This window comes from Callorhinchus milii, unplaced genomic scaffold (genome assembly GCF_018977255.1).
Source record: "Callorhinchus milii isolate IMCB2004 unplaced genomic scaffold, IMCB_Cmil_1.0 Scaffold2, whole genome shotgun sequence".
Lineage (NCBI taxonomy): Eukaryota > Metazoa > Chordata > Chondrichthyes > Chimaeriformes > Callorhinchidae > Callorhinchus > Callorhinchus milii.
The window spans coordinates 95,378,522-95,399,951 of NW_024704743.1; the positions used below are offsets into that span (position 1 = coordinate 95,378,522).

At 42.3% G+C, this 21,430-nt stretch overlaps 1 protein-coding gene across 1 annotated transcript in view; it reads left to right on the plus strand.

Moving 5' to 3' along the window:
• Window positions 1–21,430, plus strand: part of grhl2b (grainyhead-like transcription factor 2b) — a 56,511-nt gene that overhangs the window by 12,079 nt on the left and 23,002 nt on the right. The window contains exons 4-7 of the mRNA XM_007887958.2: window positions 3,083–3,497; window positions 9,489–9,544; window positions 11,431–11,587; window positions 13,559–13,670. Coding sequence (XP_007886149.2) covers window positions 3,083–3,497; window positions 9,489–9,544; window positions 11,431–11,587; window positions 13,559–13,670 — 740 coding nt within the window. The remainder of the gene's footprint in view (window positions 1–3,082; window positions 3,498–9,488; window positions 9,545–11,430; window positions 11,588–13,558; window positions 13,671–21,430) is intronic.

Genomic DNA, 21,430 nt, shown 5'->3' on the forward strand with positions numbered 1-21,430 from the left:
TATCATTCTGGAAGTATATTAACAACAACTTGCATTTATATGGCTTCCCTCATGCAGGGTAGGGTCCCAGAATGCTTGACAGTGGTGGAGTACAACGCCACTGTCATTGTGTATGTAGCATGTTGATAATAATAATACTTGCATTTCGTTTTGTGCCTTTCAAGTCAGGAGGGACATCTCAGAGTTCTTCACAAGATTTAATAATAATCCTTGTATTTGATGTAGCGCCTTATCATGTCGTTGAAACATAAGAACAGGAATTTCACCTAGGAATTTGCTAGGCGAAAGAAAACCAAGTTCTGTCCAGTTCGCCTCCTACCATCCTGGCAGTCGCATGCATATGGTCGTGTCCCAAACTATGTATTGTATCCCGAGATACTATTTCCTAACAGAAATCTAATTGTTCTTAAAAGATTCAACATGTTTTTTTGCTTCCGTCATTTCCCTAGGATGCCTGTTCCATACGTTTACTATTCGCTCACCAAAGTAGTGTTTCTGCAGATTTGTTCTGAGATGTCTCAAAGTGCTTCACAGAATATACTGTAAAGTGAACTGACTGTATATTTTGTGGGCAAAATGCTCTGGGATGCTACCCTGAGTAAAGAGTGCTATATAAATGCAAGTTATTGTTGTTGGATTGTGGATTTCACTGTAATGTGCAGTGACTGAGTAATTTGTAAGCAAATATGACAGCTAATCTGTGAGCAGTAATGTCCCACAAAGCCAGGAAGTGAACGATCAATTTTGTCTTCTGGTGCCATGTGTCATTGTTACCTCTCTATCACTTCAGTGCTTTCCCGTGGCAACACAGGTTCTATCCTAAAAACTCCAGTGATACAAAGTCAATAATGGCCCTACTTCTGCCCCCACCCCCATCAGATTACACAATACAGAGGATGGACCAAACCCTCCGGGTGAAAATATGCAAGACTCTGTCCTTTGTCTCACTATATATCCAGAAATCTACTGGAAGTTGCTGTTGTTTTGAGTCATTTAAATGCATCCATCTTAAAAACAACAGAATTCAAGGTGAATGTATGTTCTCCCTGTACTGGGATCAGTCCTTTCACACCTTGAAGTGATATGTTAGCAGACATTCAACAGCCTGAATAAAATCAGTTCATACTACCTTACTAAGTACTCAATGCAGTGAGTGCAACATTGTCTCTTCGTTACCAGTCTGTTTGTTCTCAAAATGTGTTAATGATGGCTTTAATGGCCTTCAATGACTGCAGTCAAATGAAAGCTATCAGAGGATCAAGCCAAGGACTTTAAAGCCCTTATTCACATTTGCGGTGCATTCCCATCAGTTCATCCTGATAAGCACGGAACTGCAATTTCAATGTATGGTTTACAGTTTAGTGAGCTACATATTCAATTGAAAAAGTATTACTTAATTTATTATTAAAATGTAAACTTTCTACCCTATGGCTCACTTATCTCATAGCTGAGGATGTTGAGGGTTGATCTGATTATTCAACAATAATAATGCTTGCATTTGATATAGTGCCTAATTAGGTCTTTGAGACGTCTCAAAGCACTTCACAGAATATACTGTATGCGAAAGGTGTGTTAAGGTGTTTGAAGTAATGAAGGAAGGATAACTCTTCCCTCTGGTAGAAAGATGCAAAACAAGGGGATGTGTCTTAAAATTGGAGCAATGATGGTTAGAAGTAAGATGAGAAAACCCTTTAGACAGTGGCTCGTGAGAATATGGAATGCATTGACCTCCCCTGTGCCTATGGGCATGATGACTGGTTTAGCATTGAGGCATCCATTCACATGAGAAAACTGGTTCTAAGCACATAAAGGCATGTTGTTGTTGTTGGTTTCATGTATCTGACTAGTTGTCTCTGTCTCTTTGTGGGCCAGTGTGTGATGGCTTAAACCTAGAAAAATGCTGAATTTGTACTGGACATCTGGATAGCCAAATATTAAAACATAGTGCGGCTGCACTTAGAAGATGACAGTTTTCTGGGGTTTTTTTTTTCTCTGATTGCACAAATAGCAGGATAAAATCATGCATTGTATTTGATTGTTGTTTTCCAAATTGCCTTACTCTGAAATTGTAATACAGATCAAGAGATATACTTAAATATTAGGTGACTTTCTCCCGGGCTTTCTTTGCTCTGCTGTTTTAGTTAGCACGGATCAGAAATAATATAATAATAATATCCTTAAATTTTGATATGGTGGATTATCATATCATTGAGACATCTCAAAGAGCTTTATAGGATTTTTATATTGACTGTATTTATAGGCAAAGAAATGGCAGCCAATTTTTACAACATTTTCCCGCAAACCATATGAATAACAGTAATCTTTGAGCTTTGATATAGCATCTTATTATGTCATCGAGACGTCTTAAAGCAGTTCATAGTATATACTGTAAAGTGGATTGAATGTATTTTTGTGGGTGAAACGAGGCAACCAGGTTCACACAACAATATCCAACAAACAGCCATGGAGTGAATAGTGAATTTTATTTGGAGGATTGTTGGCCAGGATACAGAGAAAAACTCCTTTCTCTTTTTGAATGCAATTGGTATTTTAATGTCCATCCGAAGCCTCGAGCATATGCACAGCGTATGGTGCCATCATATGTTCCTTTTCAATTTGGAGATCCAAAGCTAAAAGGGTATATGGATATTTTGCACCATGAACATTCAGTCACTTTCTATTACTGGTTGCCAGGTGACTGGGCATGCCTGTAATTGCAGATAGATTTTATTGCATGACGTTCACACTATTTGTATATTAACCTGAAATAATTCCTCCTTTTATAAATTGTCCAACCGGTCCTTTTGAACAAATATTTCTAACTGAATATTTTACCCAGGATGTTGTTCTCAACCAGACAGTGCTCTAAATGGCAAGCTATGTGATTTTAGCTAGTTATAAACACGGGCAGTTTAACTAACTAATAATAATCCTTGCATTTGATATAGTGCTTTTCACATCTCGAGACGTCTCAAAGTGCTTCACAGAATACACTGTAAAGTGAATTGACTGTATATTTTGTGGGCAAAATGTGGGTTTGATAATGCTGATCATCTGTTTCTTTACCACTTGAATCTAATAGGAATTGCCTCGGAGCATCTGATAACCAGGCTGATCTTGAAGTGCAGGACAACCGAGTTCAAGTTCTGAAGTCGCTTCCAGTGAATCTGTCTTTGCATCCAGAACATCTAGATGTTTCTAAGAGGGAAGCATATGGTCCAAGTGCAGCCCCGAACACGCCAGTGTCGGTTGCAGGGGTGGCTGTGGTGAGCATCAAAACCGAGGCTTACCCTGGAAACTACTCTGCGCTCCTGCCCCCTTCAGTGCATTACAGAGGAGCTGAAAGCGATGAGCAAAGAGCTGTAATCTTCGAGCAGAGTCTGAGTAACAATCAATATGAGGTGCTCACGGTGACACACAGCAACTACCCCAAAGATGACCAACGCAGCTCACCTGACAGCACCTACAGTGAAACGTTTAAGGATGGAATGACAGAGGTAAGCTGTTACACAGCGTGGATTCACAACCCTGCACCTAATACTCTGCATACAGCTCACTGCAGCAGTATTATTAAAATTTTGGAAAATTCTTAAATTCACTTTTAATTTAGAAGTTCTTGTTAAGAACTGCAGGAATCCTCTCAGGGGCATGTGGTGGAATCAGCCACACACCACTCAGAGTGTCTCGCACATTTAGAAGTCCATCCTAATATGCTTAAGAGTAAGGAAACTACATATGTATGTCACACTCTTTCTGGAGGGATGCATCCTACTTATCTAATTCCAAATAATATTCGGTAGGTTGACAAGAGCCAAGGCATGGGAACCCCCGAGTTTGCGTTGGAGCACTGCTCAAGTTTAACTAAATAAAACCACATAGCTTGCCATTTGGATCATTGTTTGGTTGAGAATACAACTATGGTTACATCCTGGGTAAAATATTCTGCTAGAAATATTTGTTCAAAAGGACCATTTGGATGGTTTATAAAAGGAGAAATTATTTCAGGCCGATATTAAAAATGGAGTGGATGTTATGGGATACAATACATCTGCACAGCCACGCTGCAGATATCTTTATAACTGGAGGATGTTGCTCCTTATTCTCAACGGTGGAATGATCAGCCTGTAAGTCTGATCTTGACGTTCACTAAGTTTGTTTGTGGGCTGGCTTTCCATATTCATTTTCTCCTATCCTAAGCCAATGATTGATGGCAGCATATGGTTTCAAGGGTTTGGCTTCCTCTTGTAATCGTGTGTAAACACAGACAATAAGTTCCTGCAAGCTGTGTGGGATGCGGAGAGCAGGATCGTAACTGTATCTAATTCTGTTTTCACTTCCACTTTCTGCAGTCTCACATTTTGCCAATACTGAATTTCAAGAGCTAAGGCTTGGGGACCCCAGAGTGTGCGATGGGATATTGCTGGAGTTTAACCAGCTAAAACCACTTAGCTTGTCATTTAGAGCACTGTCTGGCAACTTTCCTGCTGCTTGTCCAGCTAGGACCACCCTAGGCTTTCGGTTTTCAGAGTTACCAGGAGCTGAGTGGGAATAATTCTTGCCTCCAGTCCCCCTTCAGGTCCTGCTAATGAGCTAGGCTGGCTGGGCTGTCAATAGCAGCGCCCTGGAATACTGCGGATCTGCGTGCCTCAGGTACTGACTAGTGAAAATGCCTGAGGGTTGCCTAAATTTCAACATTTTGTGGTCAAAACACATCATCTTCAAGCCAGTTCAGTCCCAAGAAGATCCTGCTTACACTGTCCCTCCCCCCCGGGAGGATAGTCACTAGTTGATCATTTGATCATCAATAAGAGTAGGTTTGAGCCCTGAATAAGTGGATGGCAGGCACCAAGAACAACCTGTGAGATTCCTGGTGAGCAGCACAGCTCAGTATGAAATGCCACCATCCTCCTACGCACAGCTCAGGCGCACATCTCTTCCCATTGAGCGATGGTTCCACCAGTTGGAGATGCGGAGTTTGAACAGCACCTCCCTGCATACTAAACCAAGGTGAATTCAAAGCCCTGGATCATAGAATCAGAGAATTATACAGCATAGAAGGAGGCCATTCGGCCCATCATGTCTGTGCCGGATATATGAACGTGTGTTCACAAACCTGGACTTTTCTGTTGTAGGATGCGCAAACCTGTACATGATATTCTAACTGTGGTCTTAAAATTTTGTATAAGTTATAATAATAATAATCCTTGCATTTGATATAGCGCTTTTCACGTCTTCTAGACGTCCCAAAGTGCTTCACAGAATATACTGTAAAGTGAATTGACCGTATATTTGTGGGCGAACGAGGCAGCCAATTGCGCACAGCAATGTCCCACAAACAGTCGTAGATTGAAAATGACCAATTTATTATGTTTTTTTTGGAGGGATTATTATTAGGCGTGTGGAGTAAGGAAACTTGCCCAAGTTTTCGCCCTGTCTGGAATTGAACTCAGGTCTCTCAAGTTTAACATTACCTTCTTGCCTTTTTAGTCTATACCTTCTGATCCATCTAGCTTTCTCTTCCATTTAAAATCTTATGATTTAAGGTGTACCTTCCCTAGTCTTACAACCAAAATGCTTTATTTTGGCACTCTGTCTAGGCTCCTTGTTATGTGCCATGGAACTGTATTACAACAGCCCTATTTCTGTTCTGTAACATTATTGTATGGGGTGAAGTACATCACATTTCACTGGTGGGTGTGGGGTCAGAGGTGTGGAAGAAATAGGCTGTTGGAATGTGCTATTTGAGAAACTTGATATTGTACTCTATACCCTTGTATTCAATGGGGGCTGGGAATCCACACACTCAGCTCCTTAACTATGCAAGCCATAACTCTAATGGGAAGGGTTGTCTTAGCTGGACAAGCAGCAGGAAAGCTTGCCAGACAGCGATATCAAAGGCAAGCTATGTGTTTTTAAGCTGGTTAGACTCCAACAGTACCCAATGCACACTGGGGTCCCCAAGCCTTAGCTCTTGCCAACCTGCATCTCATGCTTTATGGATTATAGATAAGCAGGATGTGTCCTTCCAGGGAGAGAGTTTTCATTTCAACAATCTTATCTCTGGAATTTCCATGCATAGGTGGGATGCATGGAATTCGCAGTTTGGTTTGGATACTCTTAACCATGGTGATGGGTTTCCACACATGTCAGACTCCCAGCTGACAAAAACAAATTATATTCTTGTTCATTGAGTTCCATTTGGTACTGTTGTAACTGGGAAACCTGTCTGAAATCCACCTGTGACCAGAGAGGGAAAATGTTCCTGCTGGGTGGTGAGAAACCTACAGTGTGACGAAGTGACTTTCTGCATCATCCAGCTACAGAGCTGAGATCACTGGCAGAGGATTTGGTTTACGGGGAAACCATAACGGATTTTTCTGAATGGGTTTGACTTCCTCTTGAAGGTACGTTCGCACAGTCATGGATCAGTACTGGACAGAATTGTTTTGTTTAAATGCACTCTACCATGGGACATAATTAACCTGGCTGTTCCTTCTGTGCTGCTACTAGTGTGATATGCTTCTGATTCCTTGAGCGTGACTAACGCATTGTGCTTCCTAAATCTGCTTCCAGCACCTCAGCAAATTCTTTCCACCTGGGTGTTTCTTGTACAGTTGATGAAGAGTAAGTTTAACGTAAAACAGTAGTGTAATGGGAATTGTCTCGAGGAAATGACATTGAAAAATGTACATTTTTCCAAGGCTCCATAATGGCTGTATGGGTGACTATATCCTGTGTTTTCTTGGCCAATTTTTGCTCTTCCTTTTTTTTCCACTGCCTTCCTCCTATACTGAAAGCTTTCGATTTCTTTCTTCTGATGTATGGTGCAGTACTTCATCCAAGTGACCCATTAGTCATATGTGATTCGTCACAGTGAATGTTGACTGGCGATTCACCATGAACCCAATTCTGTGTTCCCACAAAACACAGTTACTGCACTTTACAGTAAATTCTGTGAAGCACTTTGAGATGACCTCCCAACATTAAATGCCCTATACCAAATATTATTACTCGTCAAAAATTCATTTGTGCATCTTCCAGGAGGCACCTCTGGAAAGCAACCAGTTAACTCCTGATTCACCAGGATTCTAAGCTGCAACTATCAGTCTATGGAGTTATTCTATTCCACTTGATTCTTCTCAACCGCCTCTCCTCTCACCTCCACTTCAATGGTTCTCTTCTTACCTGGTTCCAATTCTACCTTTCCCACCATCTGCACTTCGTGGCCACCACGGCTTTTCCTCTAACCCCCGCACTGTCACATGCGGCATCCCTCAGGACTCCGTCCTCGGTCCTCTCCTCTACAATCTATACGCGCTCCTGCTCGGCGATGTCATCCACAGGCATGGGGTCAATTTCCACATGTATGTGGATGACACCCAACTTTATCTCGCCACCTCCAGCCTGGACTCCAGGTCCATTGATATCCTGGCTAATTGTCTGTCTGACATCAAGTCCTGAACGAGAGCCAATTTGCTCCAGCTCAAATGTTGGCAATGCAGAGGCCCTCCTGCTTGGCTCCTGGCAGCGCCTCCGCACCTCAGCCGCTGACACTATCACCATTCATGATTGTACTCTTCACCTCACCGAGCCAATCCGACATCTTGGTGTCCTTTTCAACCCTCAGCTATTCTTCAAGCCCCACATTCATGCTGTGACCCGTTCCACCGTTCTACACCTCCGCAACATTTCCTGCCACTGCCTCTCACCGCAGGCCACCGAGACCCTGATCCATGCTTTCATTACGTCCTGGCCTGAGCAACCACCTGCTCGCTGGACTTCCCAACTCTTCCCTCCACAAGCTTCAGATTATTCAGAACTCTGCAGCTCGTGTCCTCTCCTGCACCAAGCTCCGGGAACCTATCACCCCCGACTTGCCCGGCTTCACTGGCTCCTCATTCCTCAGCGAAACAAGTACAAAACCCTCATTCTTACCTTCAAGGCCCGCCACGGTCTTGCTCTCCCCAACCTCTCCTACCTCCTAACCCAATATTAGCCTGTCCACTCCCTCTGTTCGGTGGACACACTGCTTCAGGTCTCCCGCACTCCCTGCCCCACCATTGGTGGTCGGGCATTCAGCATCTTTGCCCCCACACTCTAGAACTCTAACCCACAATCCCTCTGCCTCACCCCCTCCTTCAAGTCCTGTCTGTAGACCTTTCTTCAATCGTGCCTTTGGCCACCCTCCCACCCCTTGTCCCCTCCCCTTCTGACCCCAGCTCCCAGCTCAGGTTCAAAACCCCTGATTGTCCAGTGCCCTGGGACATCTTTCCGACGTGAAAGGCCCTATACAAGTGTAATTTGTTGTTGTTATTGGTGTCCTGGCCATCTCACCATTTCCTCTCACAGGCTTTCCTCTCATCTATAAATTTCTCTCTCTTTCCTATTTTTCTCACAGTGACATGTTTCCTCGCTCTTTCTCTCTCTCCTCTGTTTTCTACCTCTCATTTTTCCATTATTCACTCTTTATAGTTCACCTGCTCTAAGCCACGTTGCAGCTGCTTGTGGTGGGAGGCTGGTCATGATTGTGAAGTTAACAGTGCATAGTCAAGCAGATCAGTGACTGGTTCACTATTGGCAAAGACACGGGGGGCGAACTGAACCATGAAGGGCTGCAACTGATGTAGTGAGCATCAGTCTGAGCAACAGAAACCCAGAAGCTGTAGGAGGACTGTGCTTTCTGTGGGGAGTAAATTTGAAGAGGGAAAACTCAATAACTTTCCCTGAGCTGCTGGGTCAGACCAGGAAATAGATTGTTAGCTTGATAGGGCCTGGCCCTTGCCTTGGAGCCAGTTTGCCTTTTAGCCTTTGGTCTGACTTCTACTGACTGTGTGGAGAGAAGAGGGAGATCTGTCAATCAGCAGCCCCCCGCCCCAGATAGGTTGTCAGCATCGGCCACAATCTGTTTAATCCAATGTCCCACTCACCAGGTTAGCCATTTTTGGGAGATCTGTCCCCAAGGTAAACCCAAGCTAACGTATAAAAGGTAAAATACTGCAGATGGAAATCTGAAATAAAAACAGAAGTCACTGGGAACATGCAGCACATCAGGCAGCATCTATGGAGAGAGGAAAGTAAGCTAACATTTCAGTTTGATCATTTTTTGCCATAACCCTTTTGAACTTTGAAGACCTCTATCAGGTCACCTCTTAACCTTCAAAGGTGGTGGTGTTATTAATGGTGTAAGAAAAACAAGTATATATCAGCTGAAACATTCCCTTGTCCCCACCGGATGTTCCAAAGTGCTTGATAATTCTGGCTGGGCACCGGAGCTGAGGGGGTGTTGGAGTGACATCTTGTTATCCTTATATTATGCGTTTTCACACCTTTTTGACTGAAGAGCTGAGAGGTAGCAGTGTTAAATCTGCCCCATCTGTTAGCTAATAGACAGCTAGGAAAACAGTTTGCCTTTCACTCCAGTCCCGAAATGTTTTGTTACCTTTCAACTTTAGAAATGTGCCACTAATGTGGCATCTCTTGTATTGCAGAAGTATCGCAGCCCATCGTTGGGAGCAGAAGAATTCATCTATGAGCAAACAGGAGGGTAAGAATATGTATATTGCTCACTAATTTGTATATGGCAGCACTATGTACAGATTGAAAGGTAGTTTCTCTATTCACTACTGCTTTGGAACATGTGGATATAAAGGGCCCAGCAAAGATCATTTTGGGGTCCTTAAGAATGCCATATGCTTCTCTTATGTCTTTCAATTGTTTTCCTTCAACAAGAAACTGTCCTGCTCCCTCTGGAATATGCTGACACTGACACACAACACTATTGAAATCCAAGAAATTTGCACTTGTATACCAAACTGTACTTCACATGTTATAGTTATGAAATGACAATCTAAGCACATTCTTATTCAATCTGACATTACAAAATAATTATTAACGAATTGACTCACTACCATCAAATCTTTTGTGTTTATTAAATACAATACAATTTACATTTATGTACTGCCTTTTATGTCAGGATGACGTTTGAAGTTCATGTTTTCTCAAGTTGAGTAGGTGTCGTAGATTTGTTTTTGGGGTGGGGGGGGGCGGTGGCAAAGTTGCGCTGGTGTATTGCTGAAGTCTAACCAGTTAAAACCACATAGACTGCCATTGATATTGCTGTCTGGCAAGCTTTCCCATTAATTTTCCAGCTAGAACCACCCTCCCTATTACGGCTTTGGCTTGCAGGGATAATGGGAGCTGAGTGGGATGACTCCCTGCCTCCAGTGACTGCTCCAAGGAGACCCTGCTTACTGTCCTACAGGTTCATAGGACTGATCTCCTATGGAGGACCAGCTATAGAATGTTCCCTTTCCTCCCACTCCTGCATTCATCCTCTTCCTCCCAGAGGTGATGATTCCCAGAGAAGAGATCTTGTTGTCCTTACATTATGCATTTTGGAAAAGGGCCAGAGGTTCCCTAAAAAAGCTTGCTTGTGGCCAATCTTTCCCTGGCATTTTCTTCTCCTTGTTACACATGTTCCACAACTGATCAATGGCGTGGGTGAAGAGTAACAGGAGGACTCAAGAATTCCAGACAGTAATAGACAAGAATAAACCACTTTCTGTTTCTCTTTTCTCTCTGGTTGCTTGCTCTGACAAGCTGAGGCAGTCCACGACCATGGAGTGAAAATCTTTACATTTGCACTTTTCACGTCAGGGGTATATCTCAAAGCACTTCACAAGATTTATTGTGAAGTGTTTTGAATGCATATTTTGTAGGGGAAACATAACTAATTGTTGTCATATTGGTCGTTTGAAGTATTTGTAGTACAGTGGAGTCCTGTAGCTCAGTGGTTAGAGCTCTCGCTTTGCAAGCGAGATACCTGGGTTCAAATCCTGGCATATTAAGATGAGAGAAAGTGTCTTCCTATTCTCAAGCTGCACAGTAATTCACAAATGTCAAATGTTTCCGCCTGTCTATATGCAAGGATTATTATTATTTGTAGGTGAACACAGCTTCCAATTTTCACACAACGATGTCCCATAACAAGCCTTGTGGAGTCCTGTAGCTCGGTGGTTAGAGCACTTACTTTGCAAGCGAGATACCTGGGTTCAATTCCTGGCAGGGTGAAACCTTGGGCAAGTTTCCTTACTCCACACACCTAATAATCCCTCAAAAAAAAAATTGATTATTTCAATCCATGACTCTCTGTAGGACACTGCTGTGCGCCTGCATTTGGCCCATAAATATACAGTCAATTCACTTTACACTCTATTCTGCGAAGCGCTTTGAAACATCTAGAAGCTGTGAAAAGCGCTATATCAAATGCAAGGATTATTATTATTATACAGTGTAAACCATGTAAAACATTTTATTGAAGCAGAATTTACAATAACACTGAAAAGATTTGTCATTCTCCATATTTTTCTCTGATTAAACTGTTTACTTGCTATTTCTTACCGCTCCCCTCGCTCTTTAATTTTCTTCCAGAGATTCCTTCCAGTACATGTTGGAGGCCACAAAATCGCTACGACAGAAGCAGGGGGAGGGCCCTATGACCTACCTGAATAAAGGACAGTTTTACGCCATAACACTCAGGGAGACTGGAGCCAATAAATGCCTTCGCCACCCAATCACCAAAGTTAGGGTACGGTGACTTCTTTCTCTTAAACTCACTGATATCAAACAGAACTGGCCAGACATCCACGCAGCTCACAAGGGCTCTCTATTATGTTCCATTCACAAATGGACATTATGTGTTTGCAGATTATAATGTCCTTGAAGAGGTTTTTTGGTGATTTGAGGATTGTAAATAATGAAAATTATTTTAAATAGAATTTAGACCCTTATTATTCCATTCTTCAGGTTTTCCCTTTCTTCTTCCTGCGCTCCTGAAGATGGCAACTTTTGCTGCCAATTCTTATGTCACAACACCTCAACACTATGAAGTTCTCTGCCTCAGTCCTTCTGACTTACCTCCCCCTTGCTGTCTTTAGATCACTCCTGAAGATCTTCCTCTTCGACCATGCCTATGTTCACCTTCCCCCTCTCCCAAGCTCTGCCCACCACTGTTAAGTGCTCCGGGATGCTACCCTGCTTGTTTTGTTTTCAATTTATCGTTCTTGATTATTTGCTTTTGAGGAAATAATTTATAATGGAATTGTTTCTTCCAAGCAGTGTACGGACCCTTTCTAAAACAAAAAGAGGAGGCAGAAGCAACTCTTTCAAACAAAGTCTTAATGGTTTGATTCATGTGAAATAAATATTTTGCGCGAATCAATCGCCCAAGTTGCTTTACAGATCTTGGCCAGTATGACCGCAGGGGTGCTAGAATTGTCCTGAATCAAGCTAGCTGGACTTTGGTGCTAAATTCCTTGTTCGGTAAGGAAAACTGAATGAGCCTCCATCTCATACATTTTCTCATAGATTGTTACTGCCATTAATTTAAAACCATTTAAAAACAAATAAGCAGGAGATTAGGAGACCAATTCCGCCACTCACCTGTAACATTGCACCATAGTCAGTGTGATATAAAGTTCACTGATAGTTTCCATCCCGACTACTCGCACAGTGGCTCTGAGCCATTTTGGGAGTGCCAACATTTGTAAGTAATTGGTCTGCGATTTTTTGTGAGCGGTGAGTTGCTTTGGTCAATCAAACGTTTCTCCCTTGTACTCAGTAGAGTTTCAGAAACAGGCCAACTCTCTGCCTCCCACATCTGAGCTGGCTCTTTCACAAAACACATCAGGAAATATTCTAAAAGGATTGCTCATCAAACAAGAAGCTGGGTTATATTGTGAGTTCAAATCCCTAGAAGTTATACTCGAGCTCTGGTCATGCCAAACCTGCATTACTGAATACAGTTCTGGTTACCGTGATGCCCAGAGCAACGAAAATCCCTAATGTTAGAGGATGATCTATGAGCAATAATTACACCAGCTACAACTCTTCAGTTGTATTCCCAGATGATCGAATTCAAGATCCTCATCCTTGCCTACAAGGCCATTCACAGCCTTGCTCCCTCGTACCTCTCCGACCTACTATCCCCCTACTTAACTACCCGTACCCTCCATTCCTCTGGCTCCAGTCTGCTCCACATCCCCCACCACAACCGCCCTACCATCGGTGGCCGGGCCTTCAGCCCCTAGGCTGTGGAACTCCATCCCCCAGTGCCTTTGCCTTGCTTCCTCCCTTTCCTCCTTCAAGGCCAGTCTCAAGACCTTTCTCTTCGACCGTGCCTTCAGCTCCTCTCTCGACTCTCTACCCCCTCCTCGCTCCCTCCCTTCTCTCCCCTCACCCTGACCATTTTCCCCCTGCTCAGGTCCTGACCCAACTGTCCAGCGCCTTGGGACGTCCTCCCGACATGAAAGGCGTTCTATAAATGAAATCTTGTTGCTGTTGTTGTACATCAGGACAGTAGAACAAGAGAATATAGGGTTAGAGTAGTAAAGGACAATTTCAGGGCATGTACCAGGAAGTATTTCTTTACCCAAAAGGTAGTTAATGACTAGACCAGGTTGCAAGGAATGGTGGTTGAGGTTGTTTCACATATGACATTGTTTAACTTCATTGAAAGATGTGATGAAAGAAATATAACCTGAACAATCCCCTTCTGCAGAGTGTAATAATGGTGGTATTCAGTGAAGATAAGAACCGAGATGAGCAGTTGAAGTATTGGAAATACTGGCATTCACGTCAGCACACTGCCAAACAGAGGGTCCTTGATATTGGTAAGTAGCCTTCTAAATAATGCCCAATTACATAAATACTTATTAAGATGATTAAGTAAGTCTATGTGAATCAATAATAGCAAATTTTTGTTGTAATGATTTTGATTTCTAAAAAACAAATTCTGACCCTCCAAAGTGCTTGCTTTTATGTAGATTTCTAATAATTATCTTTTTAATCATTGTATTTCTAATGCAATTAAATCTCTTTGGTTGGAACTCTGCAGTTTGAGCTCACAGTTAGTCTTTTTTTCATAACAAATTGTGGTTTGTTATGGCAGGCATTGGTTTGAGAATGGCATGAAAGGAAGCCCCAGGACCCTTTCCAGAAATACTTTGCGCATCTTGCTTCACAGATGAGAAGCCGAACTTGAAAATACATGTCCTCTGCATAACTGTGCACTGAGAGTATTTGTTTGAGAGTTTTCATCTTGGCATGAAATGGTGAAGCAGTCCTTGATGACCTGAGTTAGACAGATATCCACTAACCTTCACTGTTTTTCCCTCCAGCTTTGCCCCACCCCCTTACACCCCCTTCAGCTCCCACCCCCCAGCCAGTGGCAAGTGCTTTGAGACATCTTCCCAACATGACATGAAAGACTCTATATATAAATAAATGTAAATTATATTGTATTATTTTACTTTTATCTATGTAAGCTAGTATCATTGAAATATGCTTTCGTTTGTAACTTGTTCCAACTTTCAAGATGTATAATGGGTTCCCCCAATGGTACATTTGGCAACACCATGACTGAGTGCTGCAGATTATTTCCTTTTGTAAACCGGACATCAAAATTAAAAGGTTGAAACTCATTTACCTGTCGCTCCCCCAATGGGCCTTGGGTCAGTGCATCATGGTGTAGTCTGATACTGACACCCAAACTGTGAAAGCTTTGAGATAGCAGGCCTTGTTGGAGGCAGCTGTGATGGTGCTACAAGTAGCCTCGGGCTGGAGAGAACAGAAATTGGCCAGGGTTCCTGTCCTGATCACTCTACTGTTGGAATGTATTTGTGAACGTTGTGTTGAGCATAGGCAGCTTCATTATTTCTTGTCAAGATGAAAACTGTCAAGCAAATACTCACAGTGCACAGTTATGCAGAGGACATGTATTTTTAAGTTTTTCTTATTCGTATTGTGACTTTATTCTGTAGAGCCTTCTGTACAGGCGAGTGCAGATTGCCTGCACCTTGAATAAGCATTCCTTAAATTCCACATGTAAAACCTACAGGCACTTGGAGCAAACTTTTACACTGTATCTCTTGAACCAGTGAGGAAACTTTGTGAATGTTGGTTGGTATAAGAGTTCAGTACATAGTGAACCCTAATGCCTCCCCTCCAACCTGAAAAGCATTCCGAGATGTTACACTATGAGAAGGGTGCTAAATAAGAGCAAGTTGTGTTATAGTGGATTTTGATTCGCTGTAGTAATCACTTTTCATTAGCATCATGTATTAGGGCTGAGATACCTGACCTGTGAAGGATGAATAATGTTCAAAATTATGTTTTTATTTGTTCTGGGGAGTCCTGTTAGAGAGAACAGAACAGCGTATTCTGATTAAGCAGTAGGTGTTCTCATACATTACCTCGGGCTCTTTCTCACGAGAGAGAGCTCTTTATAGAGGCGTTGTCTTCACGAAAATGTTTAGGCAAACTTATTTCAGGCGTGGTGAGAACTGCAAAAGCAGCATGTCACCATTTGCTGCAATGATATACTGCCCGAATGACATGTTTCTGTGTGATCTGGGATGTTTAGCTTTTTTTTCTTTTTGTTTCCCGGCTCAGGTGGTAGCATTCTTGCCTCTGAGTCAGAGGGTTGTAAGTTAAATACTTGGGGATTTTGAACAAATAGTCTAGCTTAATAATAATAATAATCCTTGCATTTGATGTAGAGCTTTTCACGTCGGGAGGACGTCCCAAAGCGCTTCACAGAACACACTGTAAAGTGAATTGACTGTATATTTGTGGGCGGATGCGGCAGCCAATTGCACACAGCAATGTCTCACAGACAGTCGTAGATTGAAAATGACCAATTTATTATTGTTTTGTTTTGGAGGGATTATTATTAGGCGTGTGCAGTAAGGAAACTTGCCCAAGGTTTCGCCCTGCCTGGAATTGAACTCAGGTCTCTCGCTTGCAAGGCGAGTGCTCTAACCACTGAGCTTAAGACTCCAGTGCATTGCTGAATGTGCTGCCTTTCAGATGGTATGTTAAACTGAGATCCTGTTTGCTTATTCAGGTATATGCTAGTACTATTCAAAAAGAGAAGGGAGTTTCTCATGATGTGTCAGACAACAATCCCCCAATCAAAATTGATAATTTACCTAATGGCTATTTGTGAGACGTTGTGTGCAAATTGGCTGCTGTGTTTGCCTACTAATACATGGTCACTATATCTTTATACTAAAAACTTGTGAAGTGCTTTGAGATATCTCAGTGATAAATGCTATATCAAATGCAAGAATTATTATATTTTTTTCCATGGTCTTAGAAACATGAAGCCCAAATATGCTGTAATATGCTGAGTGGCCATTTGGGGCAGCGTGTGTATAATTTAGTCACGCCCTTCGCTTATCTATTCCGTCATAGTTATTTGTGGAACATTGCTGTGTGCAAATAGGCTGCCACATTTCCCTACAAATATACAGTCACTACACTTCACATTAAAATCCCGTGAAGCTCTTTAAGACAGCTCAACAATGTGATATGGTGCTATTTGAATGCAAAGGTTATTATTTTTGTTATTACATACACAATCCATTTCTTTATATTACATTCTGACATTCCTACTAACATCCCAAATTATATCCAATTGGCTGCCCCGTTTCGTCCACAAAATATACAGTCAATTCACAGTATATTCTGTGAAGCGCTTTGAGACGTCACGTGGATGTGATAAGGCGCTATATCAAATGCAAGGATTATTATTTACCCTACTTTTTGAACACTGAGGCAAAATATTTGATATTTTCCCTTCACTCTCTGGCACTTCTGCATCTCTCCGACCTCCTCACTCCCCAATTCACCACTTGGTGCATCTGCTCAACTGGCACCGGCCTCCTGATTGTACCTCGCTCCCTCCGCCCCACCATCGGAGTTCGCGTTTTCAGCCACTACCCTCCAAAACTCTGGAACACTCTCCCTCAATCCCTCTGCCTTGCCCTCTTTCTCCCTTTTTCAAGACCTGCCTGAAAACCTTCCTCTTCGACCGTGCTTACGGCCACCATCCCCCCCCCCCCCCGCCCATCCACCCCCTCCCCTCAGTTCAGCTCCGCTCCACCACTGTTAAGCACTCTGAGACCCTATCCTGCATAGAGGGCGCTATATAAATGCAAGTTGTTTTTGTATTAAACATCTCTGCTACTAGTTAATTGTCACCATCCATCTTACCCTTCTCACTAATAGTGGCCCCACTTCTTCCTTGACTATCCTCTTACTATTAATGCGATTACAAAAGCATTTGGTTTTATACTTAATCTTTATTGCCAGTCTTTTTTTGTAATGTTTTTTAGCCTCCCTAAGCATTTTTTCCTTGGCTCCCATACTTGCAGCAAGTACTTCCCAATTATATTCCATGTTATTGGCCCTCTCCCTGTTACCCACCGTTTTGCTGTTTATTTTTTATGTTTGATTTCCTTATTTATCCACGGAGGCCCAACCTTCACAACGGCTTTTAACTTTTGATAGGTGTGTATTTAGCTTGTACCTTATCTAATCCAACTTTAAATATTCCCCACTGCTGATCTGCTGTGCTATCATAAATTTTTTTCGATCCAATGTATCTGTACCAAGTCTATTTAATTCCCATGGAATTTGCTCTTGTCCAATTCAGTAACGTAATGGTTCCTTTACTCTATTCAATTTGACAGTGAACCTGATCATATTATGATCACTCTTTCTTAAGGGTTCTGCTATCTTTACCTCGCTCATTGCCCAGCACCAAATCAAGCACATTTTAGTAGGCATGCATTGTTCTAAGAAAGGCTTCAATGGACTTTGAAAGACTCTTCATTCTTCCCACACTCAATTGTATTTTCCCAGTTTATCCTCAAATAATTCAAGTCACCCGATATAACAACCCTATTATACCTAAATTTCCCTCTCAAGTCTTTAAGGAACACCTAGCCTTTAATCTTTAAGGTTACCACACCCTTGCAGATACTTATTTCTATCCCAAATGTATTTATTTTAAAATAAATAATGGTTATTTCTGTGTCTTTATATTCTATTGCATTTTTAACCCCATTTCAGGACTTTGAGCTTATAGTCTAGCTTGGCACTGCAGTGCTGGGGAAGCACTGCTGCATTGCTGGAGGTGGGGATCATCAGATGAGACAAACTGAGATTTGATCTGCCCCTCTCGCTAACCTGGTTTTGCATAGATGAATGATCAAACTTGGTACCCTAACCAGCCTGATCAACAGCATATCACAAAGTACATTTACTTACTGGACCATAGATTGGAGGGAATTACATGGGTTTCTCCAATAATCTGAATACTCAACATTAACAATTCTGAATAATCACTTCTATAGTAAATCTCTGCAGAACTAAACATCTTGACATGTTCTTTAATTAACTGCTTCATCTTCCTAAGGATTAAAAACTGCTTATAAGTTAGAAAGCCTGTGGCAGTTGCCAGCTCAGCCAAACTAGCAGGGCCATCATTTTAACAATTTTCTACAGAAGGAAAGCTCCACAACTTTTGTATGTTTTTTTGACTCGATCATTAAATAAGATTCTGTAGTTTTGGGTATTTGCATTGAAATAACTAGGTGTTGCAGATAGACTCAATAGGTGGCTCAGTTGGTAGACTATTGGTCAGAATACTGTGGGTTCAAGACCCATCTTGTGTCCTCAGAGGAGGGTTTCATTGTCAGAGGTGTCATCCTCTGCCTGTTCAGGTGGACTCTCAAGATACCATTACACTATTGAAAGAGAAAGGGTCCTGGCCAAAATTCTTTAGAATTATTTATCATTAACCTTAAGGATACTTGTGGAACCTTGATTGTGTGTAAACTGTGTTTGCATACAGAAAGCAGCCACTAAACCTGACAATTACTGTGCATTGCTTTGAGACTTGTGGTGTGATTAGGCAAGTAAAAACACAAGGACTTTCTTTTTCTTCTTAAAAGCCAAGTACCTGCTTAATGGGTAAATGTGGTAAATGCTCGGAGCATTCCAGAAAGTACCAAGTTTGATTCCTAAATCTCTGCTGATTTCAGTGGGTTAGTGGCAGACTTCTATGGTTAGCCCCAGAGCACCTGAATAGGGGAAGAGCAAATCAGTTAGAGTTTTTGCTCCTGATCACTATCGTTGTAAGACTGATGTGGATTTCAGGTGAGGACAGGATTCGGCACTATCCCCTTCTGCCGACATTCACAGTCTTGAATAATAAGTGAGGAACTCATGAAGGCCGCTTGTACCCATGTACGTGTGTGTCTTCACTTGTCAGACATGCACATGTCCAGCTTCGTGCTTGAACATGTTTCTTCTTTCAGGGCATATTATGCTTTAGTCTTTTAGTGAAGCTCCCATCAACAAACCAGGTAATTTGCATCAACTGTATATCCTCTGTAACAATTTGTAATGGAAATCTTAGAATTTCTTTCTCCTCCCCATCTACTCCTGCCTTTTGTCATAATGAAATAGGTTAATATCCTGTGTATGGACTTTATAAACTCTGCTTTGAATGTTTTTTTTCTAATGGTTCTGCCGTTCAGTCATTTTGCTTTAATCCCAGTGGTTGGGTTGTGTTCAATGAGTCACCTTGTTATGCAGCCTTCCTGATTCTGCATTGTGTTGCAGATACCTAAGCACGTCATTTTCAATTGGTTGCAAGTAAGTTTATACCCCTTTAAAACTCTATGTATTGTGTAATACTTGTTTATGAATTAAATATTAAAGGAACAGTCTAGAATCAGCATCACTGTGCTCTAACCTGTTCCCAAGCATTCCAGCCATATCCTTTCACTTGTCTGGGCAGGTCACCCAGCCAGCTGCAGGCACGATATGAAACAGTGAGATTTCTCGTGTCCCACTCAAATATTTTAGTTCAGAAATTGTTTTCAGAAGATTTTCTGTTCTTGCCTGTTATGGTGGGAACTGAGTCCAGTGTCCTAGCCAACATTCCCCAAAATCGTTCACTTTATGGCAGCGTGTGGGGCATTGATATACAAATTGGCTGCCACATTCGCCTACAAAGAACACAGTCACTGCACTTAACAGTATATCCTGTGAATCGCTTGGAAACATCCTTCTGATGTGAAAAGCCTAATACCATTAGGATTATTATTACCAGATTTTAAATCACTCTGTGTTAAAAGGAAAATTTCCAATCCCTTTAAATATTCACCAACTGGAGGAGCCTATCTGATCTCCTGCTGGTTATGTCATCTTCAAATGGGGGACCATCCCATGACCAGCTCGCACCAACAACAAAATTACATTTGTAAAGCGCCTTTCACGTTGTGAGGATGTCCCAAGGTGCTGAACAGTCAGGGATCAGGACCCAAGCGTGGGGGGCAGGGTTGGGATGAGGAAGGGCAGAGGGGTAGGAGGGTGGCTAAAGGCACGGTCAAAAAGGAGGGTCTTGAGTCGTGCCTTGAAGAAGGCAAGCGAGGGAGAAAGGCAAGGGCATTTTAGGATGGAGTTCCAAAGAGTGGGGGCAGAGAGGCTGAAAGTCCGGCCGCTGATGATGGTAGAGCAGGTCGGGCAGGAGACCTGGAGCAGGCCAGAGCCTGCTAAGCAGAGTGTTCACCACTGACAGTGAATTTCCCGACTGCCACACACTCGCACTGAGAGCCTGTTTAACTTTTGAACTGCCTCAAACTATAAGTGTATTTGTGCATATGTATTCCCCCTCTCTTGCGATGATGGTGCACACCCGCCTCCCCACCCCCCCCCCGCCCCCCAAACTCAATGCTGCAGGTGTGGAGAGTGATTTTATTACTGTGATGTTATTGTAAGATGACCAAAATAATCACTGAAATCATTTTTAAATAAAAGTTAAATAAAACACTTATGCTTACTCTGGGATCCTCGCCCTCAGCTATAAATCCCTTCAGCATCCCCTGATCTTCTACCCCAGTTGTCAGCTCACCCCCTTTGCTTGGCTAGCTCAGGCTTGCTACCCATCTCCTGTCCTCTCCACCATTGGTTGCTGAGCCTTCGGATATTACGCCCCGAACCTCCCTCTATTCCTCCATCTCACCCCATTTTTCTTCTCTGTCTTTAAATCCCACCTTAAAACCTACCTCTTCGACCATGCCTATGGTCAGTCATCTTCCCCATCTCCCTTGCTTGGCACCCGACCCCATCTTTGTGAAGCGCTTAGATATTGTTAAAACACTCTGAGACACTGCCCCGCATGAAGTGCGCGATATAAATGCAAATTGTTGTTATTGTTCAACATGAAGAGCATTATATAAATTCAAATGGGTGTTTTTCCCTTTGTAAAGTCTGCGCTACACTGCTTTGAAATTGCAGCGTATTTGTCTGAGAAGTTCAAAGTGCACTTGATTACCATTCAGTGCATGTGTTCCTTTCATTGGGTAACCTAATAATGTAGTTAAAAGTCCTTCACTGTGATGACTACTCATGTTCTCAACTTCCATTAATTCCACTCTTGTTTGTTGACACAGCCATGAATGCTGTTGTATGCTTTGCATGCAGTTTTTATCGGTTATTTACTTTGAATTAGTCATTGTAGAGCCCAGTTATATGCTACTAATGTTTGATTAATTTATATTTGTGAACCTCTCTG